The sequence below is a fragment of the Rhinolophus ferrumequinum genome, chromosome 12 (assembly GCF_004115265.2).
Source record: "Rhinolophus ferrumequinum isolate MPI-CBG mRhiFer1 chromosome 12, mRhiFer1_v1.p, whole genome shotgun sequence".
NCBI lineage: Eukaryota > Metazoa > Chordata > Mammalia > Chiroptera > Rhinolophidae > Rhinolophus > Rhinolophus ferrumequinum.
The window spans coordinates 82,529,952-82,547,680 of NC_046295.1; the positions used below are offsets into that span (position 1 = coordinate 82,529,952).

Sequence of the window (17,729 nt, forward strand, 5' to 3'; positions counted from 1 at the left end):
GCCCAGCACCCAGCTGCTCCTTTCCCCCTGCTTTCCGCAGGTCAGCAGGAGCATGGCAGGCTGCGTGCCGGGCACCTCTCCGACATCCAGCAGAAGTCCCTGAGCTTTCTTCAGTCACTGAAGGTGTGTCCCGTCCCCTTCTGTCAGTTGTGTCCCGTCCCCTCTGCCAGGCAAATGACTGCTGTGTCCCCGTTAGGCCTCTTCTATTTGGGGTGAGCTGGGAGGAGCCCCTGTCCCCCTGAGACTGAGCAGAAGGCGCTCTAACACAGGGAACCGTAGATTTTAAAGCTGCGGCTCTTCAGGGAGGTCAGGCAAGAGGGTGGAGGGTGGACAGCACAGCAGTCAGACCGGCCCAGGGCACCAGCCTTCCTGGCTGAGAAGGGGAGGCTCCAGGTAGGGAGAGCATGGGTGGGAGGGGAGGAACGAGGGGACTTGTCAAGAGTGGGGTCCTCTCGGGCAGAGGGACGCTCGAGTTCTCAGAGGTGGCACTGCCTGCACTCTAGGGCGGAGGGTTTGCAGGGAGCTGTGGGGGCAGCAGGCTGGGCCCCAGGAATCCTGAGGCTTGGGCCCTTCCCACAGCTGGACCAGCAGAAGCAGGAGCAGGCACTGGCCCACCTGCGGCAGCGGGCGGAGATGGAGGTCTGGGAGACACAGAAGGCTCTGGATGAGATGCTCTTCAAACACCAGCTGCAGGTCAGCCAGGCCGTGGCTGAGGCTCTCACACATGCCCACTGCCTGCCCAGGTGCCCCTCCCTGGAGGAGACTGTGGCCCTTGGAAGGCGGATGCGACTCTCTTGCCGGGTGGGGGCTGCCTGTCTTTGCAGAAGGTCAAGTTGAGGAGGACATGCTACCTCCTGAAATGTGGGCCCTGCCTGCACCCCACAGAGGGGAGCGCAGCAGCGTGCCGGAGGCCGGTAGGTAGGCTATATGCGACACTTTTCCTGGGGGCTCCTGGCTGGGGTGACAGATGACTGTCGGAGCCTCTCAGCTGCCCATGTCCTGGAGTGGCTGGCACCTGAGCTGCGGGCTCTCCATTGGCGCTCACGAGCCGAAGTGTGTGGGAAGCTTGTATCCCAGGCAGGTCTGCCCGGGAAGGGAAGGGGACCCGCACCTCCGAGCCCACCCTGCCCAGCACCCTCACACTGGCCTGTTGAGCCCCACTGGACAGGCAGCTCTGGCTGGTCGTGGTGGTACAAACGGTGCCCGGCATGGCCGGGGCTGGAGGGCTGAGGACCAGGAGGCTTGTGTTTGTGACCCGGTGGGACATGAGGAACCTTCACAGAAGTCGCTCTTCTCTGTGCCTTTGTCTGGGGACTGTTGGGATGTGCTCACTCACAATTAGGGAGATGCTCCCAGGAGAGTAACGGAACCCAAAGGAGCATGTGGACACGTGTGTGCACGTGTGGACACGTATGTGCACGTGTGCACACATGCGAGCAGGTGCCTTCAGACCCACAACGGCACGGGCACATCTGGCCTCTCCTCCTGTTTCCAGCATCGCACCTGCTGGGCAATTGCAGTCACAGCAGCCTGGACTAGTTCCTCAGGGGGCCTTCATGCAGCGGGCCCTGGCTGTCCGATCCCCCACACTTGGGGGGCTCCAGCACTGGCCTTGCTCTGCGCTGCTGGGCACCTCACCCCTGCCATGTCCAGCTCTCTGGAGGACAGGAGGGGCAGAGAAGGGCCTCCCCCTGAGGTGGGAGACTTGTCTGGCCTCCGGCTCCTCCCTGGGGCCTGGCCTGGCCTGAGGGCCGTCAGGCTGCTCTGTTCTTCCTCCCCACACACACCTGTCATCGCAGAGGCTGATGGAGAAACACGAAACCCAGGCCAGGCCAGGAATAGCTTCGGAGCTGGAGCAGCTACTGCTGTGTGGGGACCTGGATAGGAAGACCTCTTGGAGCAACGTGACAGCCAGACCAAGGTGCAGCCCGGGGCTGGGGCCCATGGCCCACGCCCAACGTGGAAGGCGGGGGGGTCTCAGATAGTCACGGTCACTGGTGCTGCCGGGTGGTGAGTCCCCACTTCTTTCTCACCTGGCAGATCACACCCACCCCTGGGCACAGACGCTGCCATGCCCTCCCAGGGTGCCAAGGAAGGATGGCAGAGTCCAGTGGGCAAGTCCGCTTCTGCAGGTGAGAGTGTCCTCAAAACTAGCCACACCCCAGGCGCTTACCCCTGAGCCGGGCAGCAGACAGAGCCCGTTCCTGCATGGACCCCCCAGGGGAAACTGAGTCAGACACACAGTAGAGAGGCCCAGAGAGATGAAGAGACTTGTCCGAGACCACACGGTAAGGGCGGAACTAGGATGTGAAACTAAGTCTGATGCTTGGACTGTGTGACTGACCATCAGGCAACACTGCTTCTTGTTTGTAGGGACAAGCTGGGCAGCCATTGCACCTGGGGTAACTAGGATAAGACAGCACGGGGGCACAGCAGCCACCATCCCCACCCACACACTCCTGGGGACTGTGAGCCTGGGTTACAGCAAGAAAACTTTAGGTTAGACACTAGGTGAGATAGCCCAAGGGCCGAGTAAGGAAGAGTGTGGAGTGTCATCCAGTCCTGTCCGTCACGCTCTGGGACTGTGGGGTCTCAGCTCCTCCAAGCTCGCTCCCGGCAGACCTCCATGGTGGCTGTTGCCATCTCCCTGAAGCCCTGGTTACAGCCCGTCTCGGCCCCTTCAGGAACAGAGACCCTCACAGTCTTTCCAGTCCGTCCAATAGGCCCACCTGTGTCCCTTTGAGCAGTTTTCCCTGCGACCGACCTCTCAAGTGCTGGCCCATCAGTATCCTGCCCAAGTCCCTTCTCCGTGTTGTGTGTTGGCAGGTGAGGGTCTCTTAGTGCAGGCTGCAGGGACCTGGGAGCAAACCTCCCTGAGCGCTGAGCTCAGCTGAGCTGGGGGCAGCAGATGGCGTGAGCGCCTGGCCTGACGCCCTTGCCCGGCCGTGCGGCTTTGCTCCTGTGACCAGTTTCCAGTCCAATCTCATCACGGTCACGAAGCATTTTTATAGGACCCTACCTATGTTCAGACGTGGGTCTTTCCCACAGTGTGGTCCGTCTTTGTGGGTGTCCCATGTCCTTTTGTAAAGAATGTGTCTTCCGCTGCTGTTGGGTGGGGTGTTATTCAACCCTGTTCCGCCCTCGAGGGCTTTCCCGATGGTCAGGGAGGGAGGGGCACTAAAACAATGCCCAGTAGCTGTGGCTTTGTCCCGCGCTCCTCCTCGAGCCTCTGTCGGGTTTTGCTTCGTGTGTATTGAAGCTCTGGTATCAGGCCCTGAACACTTAGGGTTATTACGTGCCCCTGATGAATTGAACCTTTATCCTATGTTGTTGTGGAATAACACTTGATCCCTGGCCACGTGCTCCGCTCTGAAGTCGGCTTTGTCTGATGCTAACCTGGCTCCCCACCGCTTTCTTACACCAGGGTTGGCGTGGTACAACCCTCCCACCCTTCTAACCTGCTTCCTGTGTCTCTATTTCAAGCGCACTTCCCATAGGCAGCATGTCCTCGGACCTTGCTCTGTTGGTTCTCACACGTTCTGGCAATCTCTGCCTTCTTTGGGATTCAACAAATATTCTGTCACCATCCCATTTTATCTGTGCTGCTGGCTTCGGAGCTGTGCCTGTTGTGTCAGTGGTTGCTGTGGGATCTACTGCAGTGTACGGCAGTATATACAGTCCACCTGCACGTGACACTGCGCCGAGAGCAGAAGGCTTGTCTACATGCCCGTTTCTTCTTTTCTGGACTTTAAGTGACTGTTGGCATGCACTTTACTTTAAGTATTTTATAAACTCCATAATATATCGTTATTATTTTGAACACTCAACAATCTTTTAGCAATATATACATATCCCAATATGTGGTATTCTTCAGTCCTTTCTGGGCACCCAGATTTCCTCTCTGACATCATTTTCCTTCTGCCCAAAGGACCTCCTTTCACATTTCCGGTAGTGCTGGTCTGCTAGTGACAATTTCTTTTACCTTCCTTGTGCTCTGCCTGAAAACCCACAAATCATAAGGTTTTCCAGCCTGGCTCGTGGAGACAGATGTAATCCCCAGCCTTCTGGTTCTTCTGGATGTTTCTTTTCCCAGCAATGAGGTTTCGCCATGTGCACGTCACTGACCAATTGTCTACTAAGGGCTTCAGGAGGACACTCCACAGAGCTCCGGGCGTCCCTCTCTGACTCGGTCCCACGAGCTCTAGCTGCTTCGGTCTCTCCAGACCCTTAGCTGCACTCCCCTACCCAGGGGGTCTGCCAGGCTCTGCCTCTGTTTCCCCTTTCTGAACTGCAGCCGAGAACCTCTCTCAAGGCAGCCAGCAGTAGCAATGAGAAGTCTCACCTCAGGGGTTTCCTGTGCCTTGGGGATTACTGTGTTATGTTGCCTGATGTGGCAAACCATTTTTTCTTGTGTGGGTGTGTGAACATTTGTATCTCTATGGTGCATTTACATACGTACTTTTTCATTAAGATTTTTTTTTAGGGGGACAGTAAATCCACAATCCAATCCCTTTCACTCTCTTGCAAGAAGCACAAGTCCTCATATGACCTTTTTAAAAGCACAGGGTCTGTTTTCCATCACACCCATCATCCACGAGTGGCCAGCAGCGGTCAGTGGCCAGACAGCTGCTTAAGCTGGGAGTTTGGGCTCTGCTGTCACCCCACCTGCTTGGTGCAGCACCTTGAAGGGGTCATTCTCTCTCTCTGGGCCTGAGTCTCCCCAGTGGAAGTCAAGTAACTGGACTCGGTTATCCCCGAGTACCCTCTACCTTGGGTCTGGTCTTTTGCAAAGTCAGTGGGTTCACACACCAGAACTTTGTATCAGGAAAAAGGAGACAGTTGATTTCTTCTGTCATGGCCTCGTGAAGGTCTGGGGTGAAGCTGTGTGTATGTGTGGGCATTAAACCATGCCACACGTACTGCCTTTGGGAGGCCCTCCTGTACAACAGGTCCCTGGAACCGCTACATGGCCCAACGACCGCCTGCTTTCTGTCCTCAGAGCCCATGCAGGAAGGGAGGCCAGACGAAGCCCACTCTCAACTGCCCCAGGCCAGGCTCTACCCTTGGGACCACCCCACCCAGCAGGTACAGAGAGACGTTCCTGGAGGGGGCATAGGAGTGGGGTCCAGGGGAGGCACTGGCAGCCCGCAGACAACCCAAAGCCTCCGTCAGCTGCCAGGAGGCCGTCGGGGCCAAGGCCTGCCTCTCTGAGAGCCTGCACCCAGGGGTCCCCACTGTGGGTCCTGGGCTGGGGGTCCCTGCAGTGGGCATCACTCACCCTTCCAACTGACATCAGCCCAAGCCAGCCCCTTCCTCCCGCCCCGGGAGGTAGGTGAGGGCAGGCATTTCAACAGGCTGCTTTGGGCAGGGCTGGCCCTGCCGCTCAGCTTGCACATTGCAGAACAGGTGGCCGGGCCTATCGCAAACCCTCTAGAGCACAAACAGGTCCCGGAACTGGATTGGTGCTGGGCACCAGGCCAAGATGATAAGGACCCACACCTGCCCTCAGGAGCTCACAGGCGGGAATGGGACACACCATAGGGATGAGTGGGGTGGGCAGTCCAGGAGGACTTCCTGGAGCCGGCGACCTCCTCCCCGGAACTGAGCACCGCTCCGAGTGAGGCTTGTCTCAGGAGTGGCCTGGAGCTTGACGTAACTGTGGTCAGAATAGTCCGTCCCACTGCAGTAGAGCCCTGTGGGGCCCTCTAGCGCCTTGCCCAGGGTTTCCCACCACTTTACGCTCCAGATGCTGGAGCAGAGTGTGGAGCAGAGTCTGCAAGAGGAAGAACTCCGTGCACAGCACCAGGCTGCGCTTCTGCGCCTGCGCGAGAAGGCTCTGGAGGAGAAGATGCGCGCGGAGCTGGCTTGGCTGGAGCATTGGCGAGGGTGAGCGCGTGCGCGCGCTGGCCCCCCAGCGCCCCCGTCCCAACAGCATTAGGGAAACGTAGACTATATTGATCCAAATAGTAATGGGTGTTTGCAGAAAGTTAGATAAAGCAATAAAGTACCAAAAAATAAATACATAAATGGAGAAACCACCTATCGTCCCACCTCTCCGCGATAATCTCTGCCTATAATCTCCAGTCTTTCTTGAAGGCTCTTGTTGAGGGAGATGGGCACATGGCTTTTTAAACAGTAGGCGTAATAGACTGCACGCACTGTTTGTAACCTAAGACCCAAGTTTTCACTTAAAAGTCCAGAAAACCCTTCTGTGTCCCTTGGTAACTGCTACAACAGCCAGGGTGCCCAGCGCAGAGACAAACAGTTCCTTAAACAGCCCCCTATAGCCGGACTTTCCGGTAGCTTCCAACTTGGTGTCATTAGAAGGGACCATGCTAGACGTAATTTCTTGAAAGTAAATTCCTAGAAGTAGAATTGTCATGTCCATGAGAATGCATTTTTTTAAGCTTCTTGCTATTGCCACATGGGCCTCCAAAAGGCTATTCCAGCTAAGATCCCCACCGGCAGTGTATGAGCGTTCCAGACTGTGGGTGTTCTACTCCACGGCCACCCCCCTCCCCAAAGGACCCGCAGGCTAGGCTGGGGCTCCAGGGTGCGAGGTGCTGCCCTCCCTTCGTCTCTCACGCCCAAAAGGGGTTGTGAGGGGGTAGAAAGAGTGACAGCCTTGGCCGGGGTCACCGTCTGCCCCCAGGACTCCCCCAGCTTGCCCACGCATGGCCACTGCCTCCTGCTATGGGAGGGGTCATCTCATGTCCACCTGGCTGGCCAGGGCTGGCCGTGTCTGGCTTTCCACATCCACTTGCCGGACTTGATGTTGACCATCCTGCCACCACCCCCAGGTGTCTGGGCAGCACGGGGCACTACACTGCACTGGTAGCCTTGGTGGAGAAGCAGCAGCACGTCCTCAGCGACCTCGAGCGGGAGCAGGTAAGTGGGCAGGTGGCAGACACCATGGTGATCGTATGACCAGCCCGCACCCTGGCTAGAGCGTTCCCGAGCCCCCACCACGTCCAGGGCTGTTCACGCTGCGGGTCTCCGTCCTAGATGGCCTGTCTATATTGGGAAGGTGGGGTGGCAGGCGTGGGGTGGGGCGTGACAGGAGGAGCCCCAGACAGAAAAGCACAGTGACACTGTCTGTAGGGCAGACCCTGACCAGTGAACCGTGAGGAGGGCTTAGAGGGGGGTCCACTGACGACGTGGCACTGAGGGTGGCCTACGGCACAGGCCCTGCCTGGGGGCCTGCCCCGGTCTCCCACCTGAGAGCGGGTCCTGGCTGGAGGGTCTGGCCACCCAAACCTGGAGTCCTGTGTTGTAGGCAGACACAGGGGTGGAAGCTGGGTCAGGGCCAGCTCTGCTGAGCCTCGGTGTCCCCCTCTGGCCTGTGAAGGCTGCGACCTCCCCAGGTGGGTGTACAGAGACCCAGTGTGGGTAAAGTACCTTTGCTGAGGGCTATGCTGGTAGAGACACAGCAGGGGACGGAGAACAGTGTGGACAGTTTAACAACGGGATGTGTTCTAGACGTGGTGGCAGTGCCCAGAACCTGGAGAGGGAGGGCTGCGTGGGGAGGGCAGGGACGGGCACCCAGCCTTCCCTCCTGCCTCCTGCTGGCCAGACCCACAGGGAGCCCGGGTGCACGGGCCTCCTGGTCGAGCAGGCTGAGGGGGCAGGGGCATGTGGAGGGGCAGACGGAGGCCCCACACAGTCCCAGCACCAGGCTGCCCCCTGCACCCCGTTCATCGGTGCATTTGTCTCCCGTGTGTGCCTTTGTGCTGGACTGGGGTACGGCTGATGTTTCCTTCTCTGCCTGGTTCAGAGGGAAATCCAATGCCTGCGGAACAGTCACCTGTTGTCGCATCGAGAGAGGACACTGCTCCTGCAGCACACCTGGGACACACTCTTCATGCAGAGGTCCCTGGCCCGCCTGCAGCAGGAGCTTCAGGCCCCGCCCCGGCTTTCTCAGGTGGGCGCTCTCACCTGGGCTGGAGGCTCCGTCGTGGCCAGAAAAGCCTTGTCATCTGGCTGCTTTGTGGGAATGAGCAAGTCCCCTGTAAAAATGCCCATGGCCCGGATGGAAAGGGACTCTCTGGAGGGGTACAGATGGAGGGTGGGTGAGTAGCCACCTGCTCCGGGGGCCACGCAGGTCTCCTAGAAGAGGAGGAAAAGCCAGACCCCCAGTGGCGGTGGAGGGGGCTCCAAGGCAGGAAGAAGCACGTGGCCTGGGGCTCCTCAGGGAGGCCGGCCCTTTGGGGGAGCCTGAGCTGCAAGGGCATTCGTGGTCCGGCTCCCCATCCCTGCCCGCTATTGCCTGAAGAGGCTGTGGACGTCGGGGGGGGGGGCGGCCGTCCCCAGCCTGAGCATCTCCTCTGAAGGTTGGAGGTGCGATGGTCTCACCTGGTGGGTAAGGATGGAATGAGCTGGGTTCCATGAAACACCCGGTGTAGGTTAGCGTTTGCTCTGTGAGATGACCACCAGGTGGGTGTGCTGCCCACCCCAGGCCAGCCTGCAGGAGCGGGCACCCCGGGCTGCCGGATGCCCAATACAGCCTTGGTTGCAGCCCTGAGACTCCGCTCTGGCCTCGTGTCTGCACCTGTCGGGGAACAATTAGCACTGGGGTGCAGGGTTCCTGTGAGGGTAACTAAGCCCACCTGTTTCAGCCCGGTGCCTGCTTGTGGGAACACGCTACCTAGTGTGCTGTCGGCCGCCCCACCACAGCTGCTGCCACGTGAAGCCTGCACCCACTTTTCCAAACAGGAAATGGACCTGAGGTGCCTGTGCCAGCTCACCCTGTTCTGTTTCTCTTAGAGTCCCAGCCCCGAAATCAAGGCTGCCCGGGAGGCGGGCTCTGAGGCAAACCAGCGGCCAGAGGGGACTACACAGGGCTCCTCGTGTCCCCTGACACCACACAGGCCTGGCAGCCCCTGGAGAAGCCCTGAGAGCCTGCAAGCCCCACAGTGAGTTGTTGGGCACCTGTGGCCCTGGTGCACCACTAACAGTCATTTCTGCCAGGAAGGTGCCATTGCACTGCCAGGGCTGCCAAGGAGAACAGGGACAGCGGGAGCCCTGCAGGGACCCTGCTCCGGCTGGCTGGTCCGTGGGGATGGGGGCAGAGGCCAGAGCTGCCCTGGCTGGTGGCAGGTGCCTGCACGTTCCCAGCTGTGCCGCTGGCTGGGGTGTGGCGGGGGTGTCCTGCCCTCTCTGAGCCCATTTCCTTGTTTGTTAAATGGGGACAGGCTGGCACTGTCCCCAGGCCGTGGTGGGGTGCACTGAGACAGAGCAGCTAGACAGGCCTGGCTTGAGGGCAGCAGGTGGTGAGTGTGGGGCCAGCCAGCTGCTGGGCACCCCCCTCTGTGGCTGTTCTCTCACAGTCCTCGTCACGTGGCCGCTGCCCTCTGTTTGCAGCCAAAGGGCCGCTCTGGTGGGACAACAGAGGCCCTGCCCAGGCCGTGTCACCTCGGGGGGCAGCAGGGGTGTCCAATGACCAGTGCCCCCTGACTCTGAGCCTTGCTGTGCGAGGGAGCCCAGCTGCTTCTCCTATGAGCTTCCTCCCCAGGGTTGGCCGGCTGCCGGACTCTAATGGCAGCACCTGTCAGAAGCAGGAGGCGGCCCCAGCAAGGGGTGGCCCCAACCTTCTTAGGGACCCCTTCCTACCTGTGGGGCACGGTCACCCGTCCAGCGGCCCTCTTCCAGTGCAGTGGAGCCCGTGTTCACACCTTCCCCAGGAAAGGGAGTCATCGCCCACTCAGCCGCCTGGCCCGGCCGCCTGGTCCAGCTTCACTGGGCCTCCCCCTGATGGCACTTCCCAAATAAATCTCTCACGGACTGGTCTATAATTCATTCACATCGCTACCCACTGCCAGCCAATCCCAGGTTTTCAAAAGGTTTCTGGGTGACCCTAACGTATTGGTACCCGTGAGCTCGCTTATAGGGCTGGGTAGGCGGGGCCCTGAGCCGAGGGTTGGCAGCCCGGGGCCTGGGGTCAGGGATCAGCCGTGGGTGGTCCTGTGCTTTCCCATCTCACCAGCGATGCGAAGTTAGAAAACAGGGAAGCTGTGTGTACACAGGAGAGACTTGAGAGAGACTGAGCATTTTGCTGGTGATCACGGCACACAGATAAACAGGTGTCCTCCATTCTTTTGTTCGTTCAAGTGCAGCCCAGTGGAGCTCCCAGCGGGTCAGGGCCTGGGTGCACCTGTGAACTAGCACCTGTGCCTGCTCCCCCACCCTCTGCAAGCCTGAGGCCCTGGGTGCAGGGAGGGTTAGGGGCCTGTAACGGGGTGTGGGGACGGGGCTCAGGGCACAGCCCCCATGCTCTGTCCTCAGCACCCGCGCTCCAGGGGCCAGGTGGGGGACTGCATCTGGGACACACAGCTGCACACCAGGTCCTGCCCAGCGGGGTCCGAGCTCCAGCCCCCAAGTTTCCTCTTTTCAAGGCTCTGAGGACTGCCCTCTGACCTGAAACCCTGTTCTCACTGCTGATATGGTGTGAAAGCTGGGGAGAGACTCAGGGCCACCCTGGGGGGAGCAGCAAGCTGGGCCCAGTTGTAGTCTGGGGAGACAGGGAACAGAAGTTAATGCCAGATTGCACCTGGAGAGCTGTGCGGAATGTTCTAGAGCAGGCCAGCCTGTAGGCGTTGCCCTTAAACCCAGGAGTCAGGACATCTGCCAGGCTTTACCCCCCAGCCACGTCCTTGAGGCTGTGACGGGGGCCATTTCTTGCTGCCTGTCAGTGTGCCCAGAGTACGGCAGTTGGTCTGGGTGTGTGGCACCCAGGCCACCGCTCCGCTGTACCTCCCAGAGTTCAGTGGGCCCCACTGGCACACACGGTGCCGCCCCATAGACCTGCGGTCGGGCTCCATGCAGATGTGTCGACAGAGCGTGTGCTGTGTGCCACTGTGCCTCTGTGTGCCAGGGGAGAGATGGCCAACTCCCTCCCACTACGCCAAGTGCTGTGCCCACGCCTTGTCACCCCCCAGCCATGGCCCCTGCTTGGGAAGCTGCTGGTCAGGGAGGGGCCAGGACCCGTCGTCCTTTACCCATGCACTGACCACGGCCACTGACCACAGTTGTGCACTAGAGTGATGCATTTTGTTCCACTTGTGTTCTGGTGTGGGCTGGGCACTCTGGGAGGACATTCACCACCCCCCTGCACTGCCTTGCAGGCTTCTCACCCAACAGCAAGACGGGACACCCCCTAGGACAACTTCAGCTTCGGACAGTCACCCGCAGCCCCCGAGGTCAGCATGGGGGGAGGACACAGCCGCGGACCATGGCTGGCCTGACGCCCGGGGCCAGCTGGTGGACAGCGGCAGCCATATGGACCCAGGTAACGAGGTGGGCCAGTGGCAGTGGCAGCTGGAGGACAGATGGTTGCTCCCTCGGTGGGTCTAGCCTCAGGGTCAGGCAGACCTGTGTCCTGCTGTGTTGCACCCAAGCTATGTGATGGGGCGTCCCCAGCCTCTCTGTGTCCGAGTGTGCACTGGGCCCTGTCACCAGATCAGAATGGCTGTGCTGGTGAGGAGATGCAGAGGGCTCCAGCCCCCCTAGGGTCACCCCTAGGAAATGTCTCAGAGCCCAAGGGCACCTTGGAACAGAGTCTGGGAGGCATGGGGAGGAGTGTTGAGGGGTCTGTAGGACAGACCCCTGGGCCAGCAGCCAAGTCTCTGGGCGCCGGTGTCTAAGGGTAGAGGAGGGGAGGGCAGTAACCTTTTCCCGGGAAGGAGAGGGAGGTGTAGAGGAGGGGTTAGGAGGATGACATTGGGGTCCCAGGGGAGGGAGTGTCTGTGGCTCCAAGAGGGAAGGGCAGGAGGACAGGGTCTGCAGGAACCTTCCTTGGAGACCAGCTCTGCTTCCTCTGCACTCTGGGCTCCCCGAGCCCTGGGGGGCCTTTCCCGGAGGGCTGGTCAAAGCCAAAATCCCTGGGTCTGTGTGTCTTTCAGAGTCTGGGGAGCAGCCTTGTGTCCCTCTACCAAGCCCTCAGCAGGTGACCTCTCTGGATGTCGGATGGCCTCTGGGCCCGGCCTTTCCTGTATGTAACCCCCCAGAAAGCCCTTTCCCCCATTTGCCCATTTGGGGGACCTCTCCCCACCTTCTGCTTGATCTTGGCTGGGACCCCAGATGCCAGTGTGCCCTTAGTTCCTGTGTGTGTGTGGGGTCTTGGGCGCCCTCCCCCCAGGTGGCTCCTGTAGGACAGCGTCTTTCCAGCTGTTGGACATGGCTTTCCTCCCCTCTCACAGACTGCGGCGGGTGAGGCAGACGGGAGCGTCCCTGCAGCTGAGCTCCAGTTCCAGCAGACGAAGGAGCCGCCCCTGGGTGAGTCCCCTGGAAAGGCTTTTAGGGCCTCCCCTGCGTGGCCTTGCCAGAAGGTCCCCACACCTAGCTGGTCGCCTCCAGGGCCGTGCCAGCTGCCCAACCTGACCAGGGAGGCCCAGGAGGGAAATCTGGGCCTCAGAGCCTGCGTAGGCGGGAGAGCCGCCTGTTCTGTGTCTTCAGGGCAAAGTGAGGCTTTTCTGGCAAAAGGAGAATCTATAAGCTACTGATTGTTGTAGTCACAGCTTTGTCCACCTGGAATGGATTTTAAGTGACTTGGACACCAGCATTGCCAGAGGCGTCTTCATTAACTAACGCGAGATTTCTGCATGTACTAAATTCCGGGACAGGAGGACACTCATTCGTGGCATGTTGGGGACAGCAGGCTGGACAGCCGGGGGGGTCACATGGCCTCCGCCTTGTCTCAGTGCCCAGGATGCCACCTGAGCTCGTCCTCCAGCCCTGGGTCTGGGCCCAAGTCCAGAAGCCCCTCTCGAGGTCCATCCTCAGGAGAAAGCAGGAGACCCTCCACACCAACCAGCTGGCCGGCCTGGTGACCGAGTGCTGGAGAGATCCGTGTAGACAGGAGGGCTTAGAACCACCCGGGGCGAGGGGAGCTGTGGTGGGTCCAGGCTGGCACGGTCTGTCTGACTGGTGCCAACTGCTCTCCACTCAGGACACTGCCAGGAGCTCCCTGGTGATGGAAGCCCGGGAAGCCCGGGGTCCTTTGGCACGACCCACAACACCTCGGCTTCACCAAGCGCTGTGGACGAGGGGTTCCACAAACCTGGGCTTTAGCCAGATAGCTCAGGTCCCCTCAGGCTGGTGGCCTCAGGATGGTCACAGACCCTGGATCTTGGTGTCCCAACACCTGCCAGGTTCAGGATGGAATGAAGGTGTAGGAACATGATGACGTACAGACATGAAGTCCCCGGCGAAGGCCCTCCTGCAGCCCCTTGTTCCACTTTGTCCACACTTTGTCCCCACTTCGCTGGTCTGCCAGCTGGTCTGTGGTGACCTTGACATGGTCAAGGCCTGCCCCTGCCCCACCTCCCGGTAAAAGGTTTTTTGGGACTTGCTACAGTAACTATCTAACAAGGATAATTTCAGGAGTAGATAACACATATTTCTGTGTCCTCCCACAAGCCAAACACAAACAAGTGTGTGGCTGTTTGAAATTTTAAGATTTTGTTCATGTGGCTTCAGAATTCCTGGACATCGTGTCTTCCGTGTCCTGTGTTCTGTGCCCGTTGGCGCCGACGATCCCTTTGCCTCACAGGAGACCCCCAGACCAATCCCAGCCCACCATCAGCAGAGGAGGAGACCCGGGCTCTGATGGAAAGTAATGCTGGGAGCTTCCAAGGCCCAAACCAGCAGTCCCAGGGCGGAGGGGGACCCCGCAGCCCCCAGGAAGCCAGTGTGAGTCGGGGCTTTGCCCTGCACTGCGTGCTGGTCCTTGACGTGTGGCTTTGTAGGGGGGTGACTTCGTCCATCAGATGAGGTGCTGATTAGACAGAGTCTGGGTTTTCCCAGGTGGTGCATCCGTTGGTGGGTCTTTGGAGCCTGCTGGAAGGAGGGGTGTCTGCTGCATGGGGGTCTCAGGGCCCTCTGTAGGGGGATGGTCTTTGTTTCTGACTGTGATCACAGAAGCAGAGGGGCTTTCTCCACAGCTAAGGGACTTGGACTGATGCTGGCAGAGGTGGCCACATCCTGTCTGTGGCATTTCTCCATCGTGTTTCCAGCAGGTGGCTGAAGGCGGTGCAGGCCGTGCAGGGGCGGAGTCAGGGCTGGACTTTGTCGGCAGCCCCGTGGAGAAGTCCCCAGAAACAGAAAGCTGGTGGTCAGGGGAGCCGAGGTGTGAGGCCTGGGGGCACTGCCTGGGCCTAGGGGACCCCTCAGGCAGGGATTGGGGCCTGGGGCATGCAGATGCTTCTGCCAGCGCTCCCTGTCCTCTCACTCTGTCCTGGAGCCCCTTGAGCTGGCCTGGCCCACTGTGCACCCCCAAGCCACCTGAATCTGAAATAAGGAGCCAGCGGTGGGGGCAGCAGGAGGGGCCCCTCCAGGGAGCACATGCCTCTGAGCCTGTCAGGTGGCCACCCCCCAGCTACTTGAGACAGTGGGGACTGAGGCCAGAACCCCTTAAAGACGGGATTCCTTGGCCCACCCATGGAGCCCTGACTGGCCTCTCTTTGGGGTAGTTGAAGGCCCCCTTTGGAGACCTGGAGCTGGGAGGAGGTTAGGAGGGTGGGGTCCCTCCTGGGGACACCCCTGACTTGTCCATGATGTGCTTGCAGGACAGGGACCTGTTGGCAGGAGGACGCCCACAACCCCTTCTGGCAGGAAGCTGCCCAGGTGATGCCTGTACAGACTACCTGTCCAGGTGAGGCCCTGGCCCCCGGCCCTGCACCAGGACCATCAAGTCCCTGCTTAAGGGTCATCCAAGACCAGCTTCTAAATCAGAGCCAGCCTCCTCCCACAGCGCCCACCCCTTCGCCACCCCTCACATCATGGGGTCCCGAGAGGCGGGTGAATGACTGTAGGTGGATTCCCTGTCTGGACCACTTATGTCCCAAATGAACACAGAGCGAGGCAAAGACAGCCACTCAGTCTCTGAAGGGCAGCTTCAGTTCTAAGCCCGGGTCCCTGAGACGTGGAAACATCCACCCAGATGTCACTCACTTCCGTGTGGGGGTGGGTGGGGGCTGAGCTAACCCCACGGGATCAAAGGGTCCACAAGCTGCGCCCATGGATATGTCTGCCTCTGTCTGGGTTTTCTGGTTCTGGTCGGCTGGCTCAGGGGCCGAGGAGTATGGGTTGCTGCCCTTCCCAGCACTGGGGACGTTGCAGGGACGACAGAGTGTAGAACTGTTGGCGTCATCCCCACAACCCCTCTCTCTGCAGCTCCTGCAGCAGCTGAGGAGGCCGCGCCCCCCACCCAGCACCGGAGCAGTCCCCTGCCCCAGCTCCCAGCCCCCTTGGCCCTGGGCTCTTCTTCCGAGTCTGCCCCCAGGACCTGCTCGGGGTCTTCTGTGCGGTCCCGAGCCTCCTCCTCTGCCAGCAGCCTGTCCTTTCCCTCCCTCCAGGAGTTCCAGAAAGTGTCAGCCGTCCTGGTCCAGCTTTCTGAGAGCTCCGTCTCCCTGTCGGACTGGGAAGCTGGGGAGGCCCCAGACGCAGACCTGATTTGGTCTGGGGAGTCCTCCCCTCGAGGCTCCTGGGAGCTGCACCAGGGTGGAGGGTGGGTGCCTTGGGAGAGGCCGGAGGGCAGTGGGGCCAGTCCCCTGCTGGGCTTCTCCACTGTGCTGGGAGGCCCAGAATTGGCGCTAGGCCTCCCGCAGGCCAGCCAGCAGCCACCTCTCCTCCATGTCCCCTCTCCCAGGTCGGGGTCAGAACTGTCAGAGGCATCCAGCGAGGTCTGGGATGAGGATGACCTCCCGGAGCCTGGAGCTGGTGCCCAGCCAGCCTCAGGGCAGACCTGGCCTGCAGGAGGTTCCTCCGGCCTGGAAAACGGCGAGGCACCCCAAACGGCACTTCCCTCTTTGGGCCCTGGGATGGGGCAGGAAGCTTCTGGAACTAGTGGGAGCCTGACCAGTGGATCGAACACAGGAAAGGCCAAACGGACGTCCCCTGAAGCTGCTTGCATGGTGTCCCCATCCAAAGTCTCTTCCTCCAGTGACTTAGACCTTTCCCTTTCCATTCCCTCGGGGTCCTCGGTATCTGAAGGGGCAGATTTTGGCAAAGGAGGAGAGACCAGGCCTCCACAGGCCTCACCTGGTCGCCCAGAGGAGCCCTGGGAAGCTGACCTGAGTCCATCCACTGACAGGAAGCCCCTGCAGGCCTTGCCAGAGCCTGAAGTTCCCGTGAGCCTACAGGCTCCTCCTGGGAACCCCAGTGAGCTGGCAGGTCTGACAGCTGAGAGCCGGGCTCCTGAGCATGGGGGCAGTGGAGCACCCCCTGTCCCTGAGGAAGACCGCCCCCCTCTGGCCGGTGTCCTGCCTGAGATCCTGTCCCCAGTGGACGAGGTGCTGTCTTATGGCAGTGCCGACCTGCCATCCTCCACCCACAGGGGTGCCCTCTTCCCTCTGCCGCCTCCCACCCTCTCAGCAGAGAGTGGGGCCACCGCCAGCCCCCACTCAGAAGACTTCCCTTCCCCACCTGAAGACACCATGTCTCCTGGGGGCTCTCTGGGCCCCCCAGAAGAGGACGCCTCCATCAGCACTGGCGAGTTGCCCTCATCTGAGGAGGGGCTACCTGAGGCACTGTCCCTGGGGCCCCAGGAGTCTGGGCTCTGCCTGGGCGAAGGTGCCCCGGGTGGAAGCCTTGGGGACGGATTAGAGGAATCGAGTTCCACCGCGGGGGACCAGGCTGTGGGAGGCCCGTGGTCTGCACCCGGCTGGCTAGGGTCTCCCTTGTGTGTGGGGGCAGGCGATGCCCCAGTGCAGCCCCCACCTCTGTCCAGAACGGCCTGTGTGGCTGGCGAGGGTCTGCCAACACTGTTGACGGCTGGCGACACAGGGCTGTCTGGGTGCGGGGACCCAGCTCCTGCTCTGCACGTGGGCCCCTGCACTGAGCTCCCCGGTGTGGAGCAGGCCACGGTGCTGGATCTGGTCTCCACCCAGCTCAGCAGAAGGATCTTGTGCGACACGCTAGCTGTGCTCTCAGAGCTGGCTCAGCCGGGCAGCTCGACGACGGAGGGGTTGGCCGATGCTAGCCCTGCCCCTGGGCCTCACACAGCGGCCACAGGCCCGTCTCGTGGAAGATGGGACTTCTGAGCAGAGTGTGTTGGGGATGGTGATGCACAGACGTCGGTGATCCCCTTGTAAGGTTGCGTGTGTGTGTGCGTGTGTGTCTGTATGTGCTTGCGTGCGTGCGTATCTGTGTGTGCGTGTGTGCATGTGTGTCTGTGTGTGCATCTGTGTGTGCGCGTGTGTATGTGTGCGTGTGTGTGCATGCATGTGTGCATCAGTGCACATGTATGTGTGTGTGAGTGTGTGCATGTCTGTGTGTGCGTGTGTATGTGTGTCTGTGCATGCTTGTGTGCGCGCGCATGTGCATGTATGTGTGTGTGTGCGCACGTCTGTGTGTGTGTGCATATGGGTGCGTGGGTGCGTGGGTGTGTGCATGTGTGTGCGTGCACACCTGTGTGTGTGTGCGTGCGTGTTATGTGCATGTGTGTGTGTGTGTGCATGTGTATGTGTTTGTGTGCGTGTGCGTGCATGTGTGCATATGGGTGCGTGTGTGTGGGTGCGTGCATGTGTGTGTCTGTGTGTGCGTGTGTGAGTGCTGAGGCTTTAGGCAGCCTGGACTATCCCAGGGCAGAGCCGCCATTTGGAATAGGCTGGCTGTGCAGACGGTCATCTGATGCAGGCCAAAGACTGGACAGTGACTCCCTGACATCATCTGCACACTGTCTCCGTCTGTATTTTTCTGGACACTGGGTTCATTGCTTCTACCCAGCTCTTGAA

The 17,729-nt window shown here is 60.3% G+C and overlaps 1 protein-coding gene across 3 annotated transcripts in view; it reads left to right on the plus strand.

Moving 5' to 3' along the window:
- CCDC187 (coiled-coil domain containing 187) overlaps positions 1-17,111 on the plus strand; it is a 39,585-nt gene extending 22,474 nt beyond the window's left edge. Inside the window, exons 9-24 of one of the 3 annotated variants that reach the window (XM_033122199.1) lie at positions 41-123; positions 580-693; positions 1,800-1,921; positions 2,041-2,132; positions 5,000-5,085; positions 5,747-5,886; positions 6,801-6,888; positions 7,775-7,921; positions 8,764-8,912; positions 11,121-11,284; positions 11,898-11,986; positions 12,195-12,270; positions 13,547-13,686; positions 14,013-14,122; positions 14,562-14,647; positions 15,169-17,111. In XM_033122199.1, coding sequence (XP_032978090.1) covers positions 41-123; positions 580-693; positions 1,800-1,921; positions 2,041-2,132; positions 5,000-5,085; positions 5,747-5,886; positions 6,801-6,888; positions 7,775-7,921; positions 8,764-8,912; positions 11,121-11,284; positions 11,898-11,986; positions 12,195-12,270; positions 13,547-13,686; positions 14,013-14,122; positions 14,562-14,647; positions 15,169-17,036 — 3,554 coding nt within the window. In that variant the 3' untranslated portion in view covers positions 17,037-17,111. Of the gene's footprint in view, positions 1-40; positions 124-579; positions 694-1,799; positions 1,922-2,040; positions 2,133-4,999; positions 5,086-5,746; positions 5,887-6,800; positions 6,889-7,774; positions 7,922-8,763; positions 8,913-11,120; positions 11,285-11,897; positions 11,987-12,194; positions 12,271-13,546; positions 13,687-14,009; positions 14,123-14,561; positions 14,648-15,168 lie in introns of all 3 variants that reach the window. The other 2 variants (XM_033122200.1, XM_033122201.1) reach the window with 2 other exon arrangements.
- The last annotated feature ends 618 nt before the right edge of the window (positions 17,112-17,729 follow it).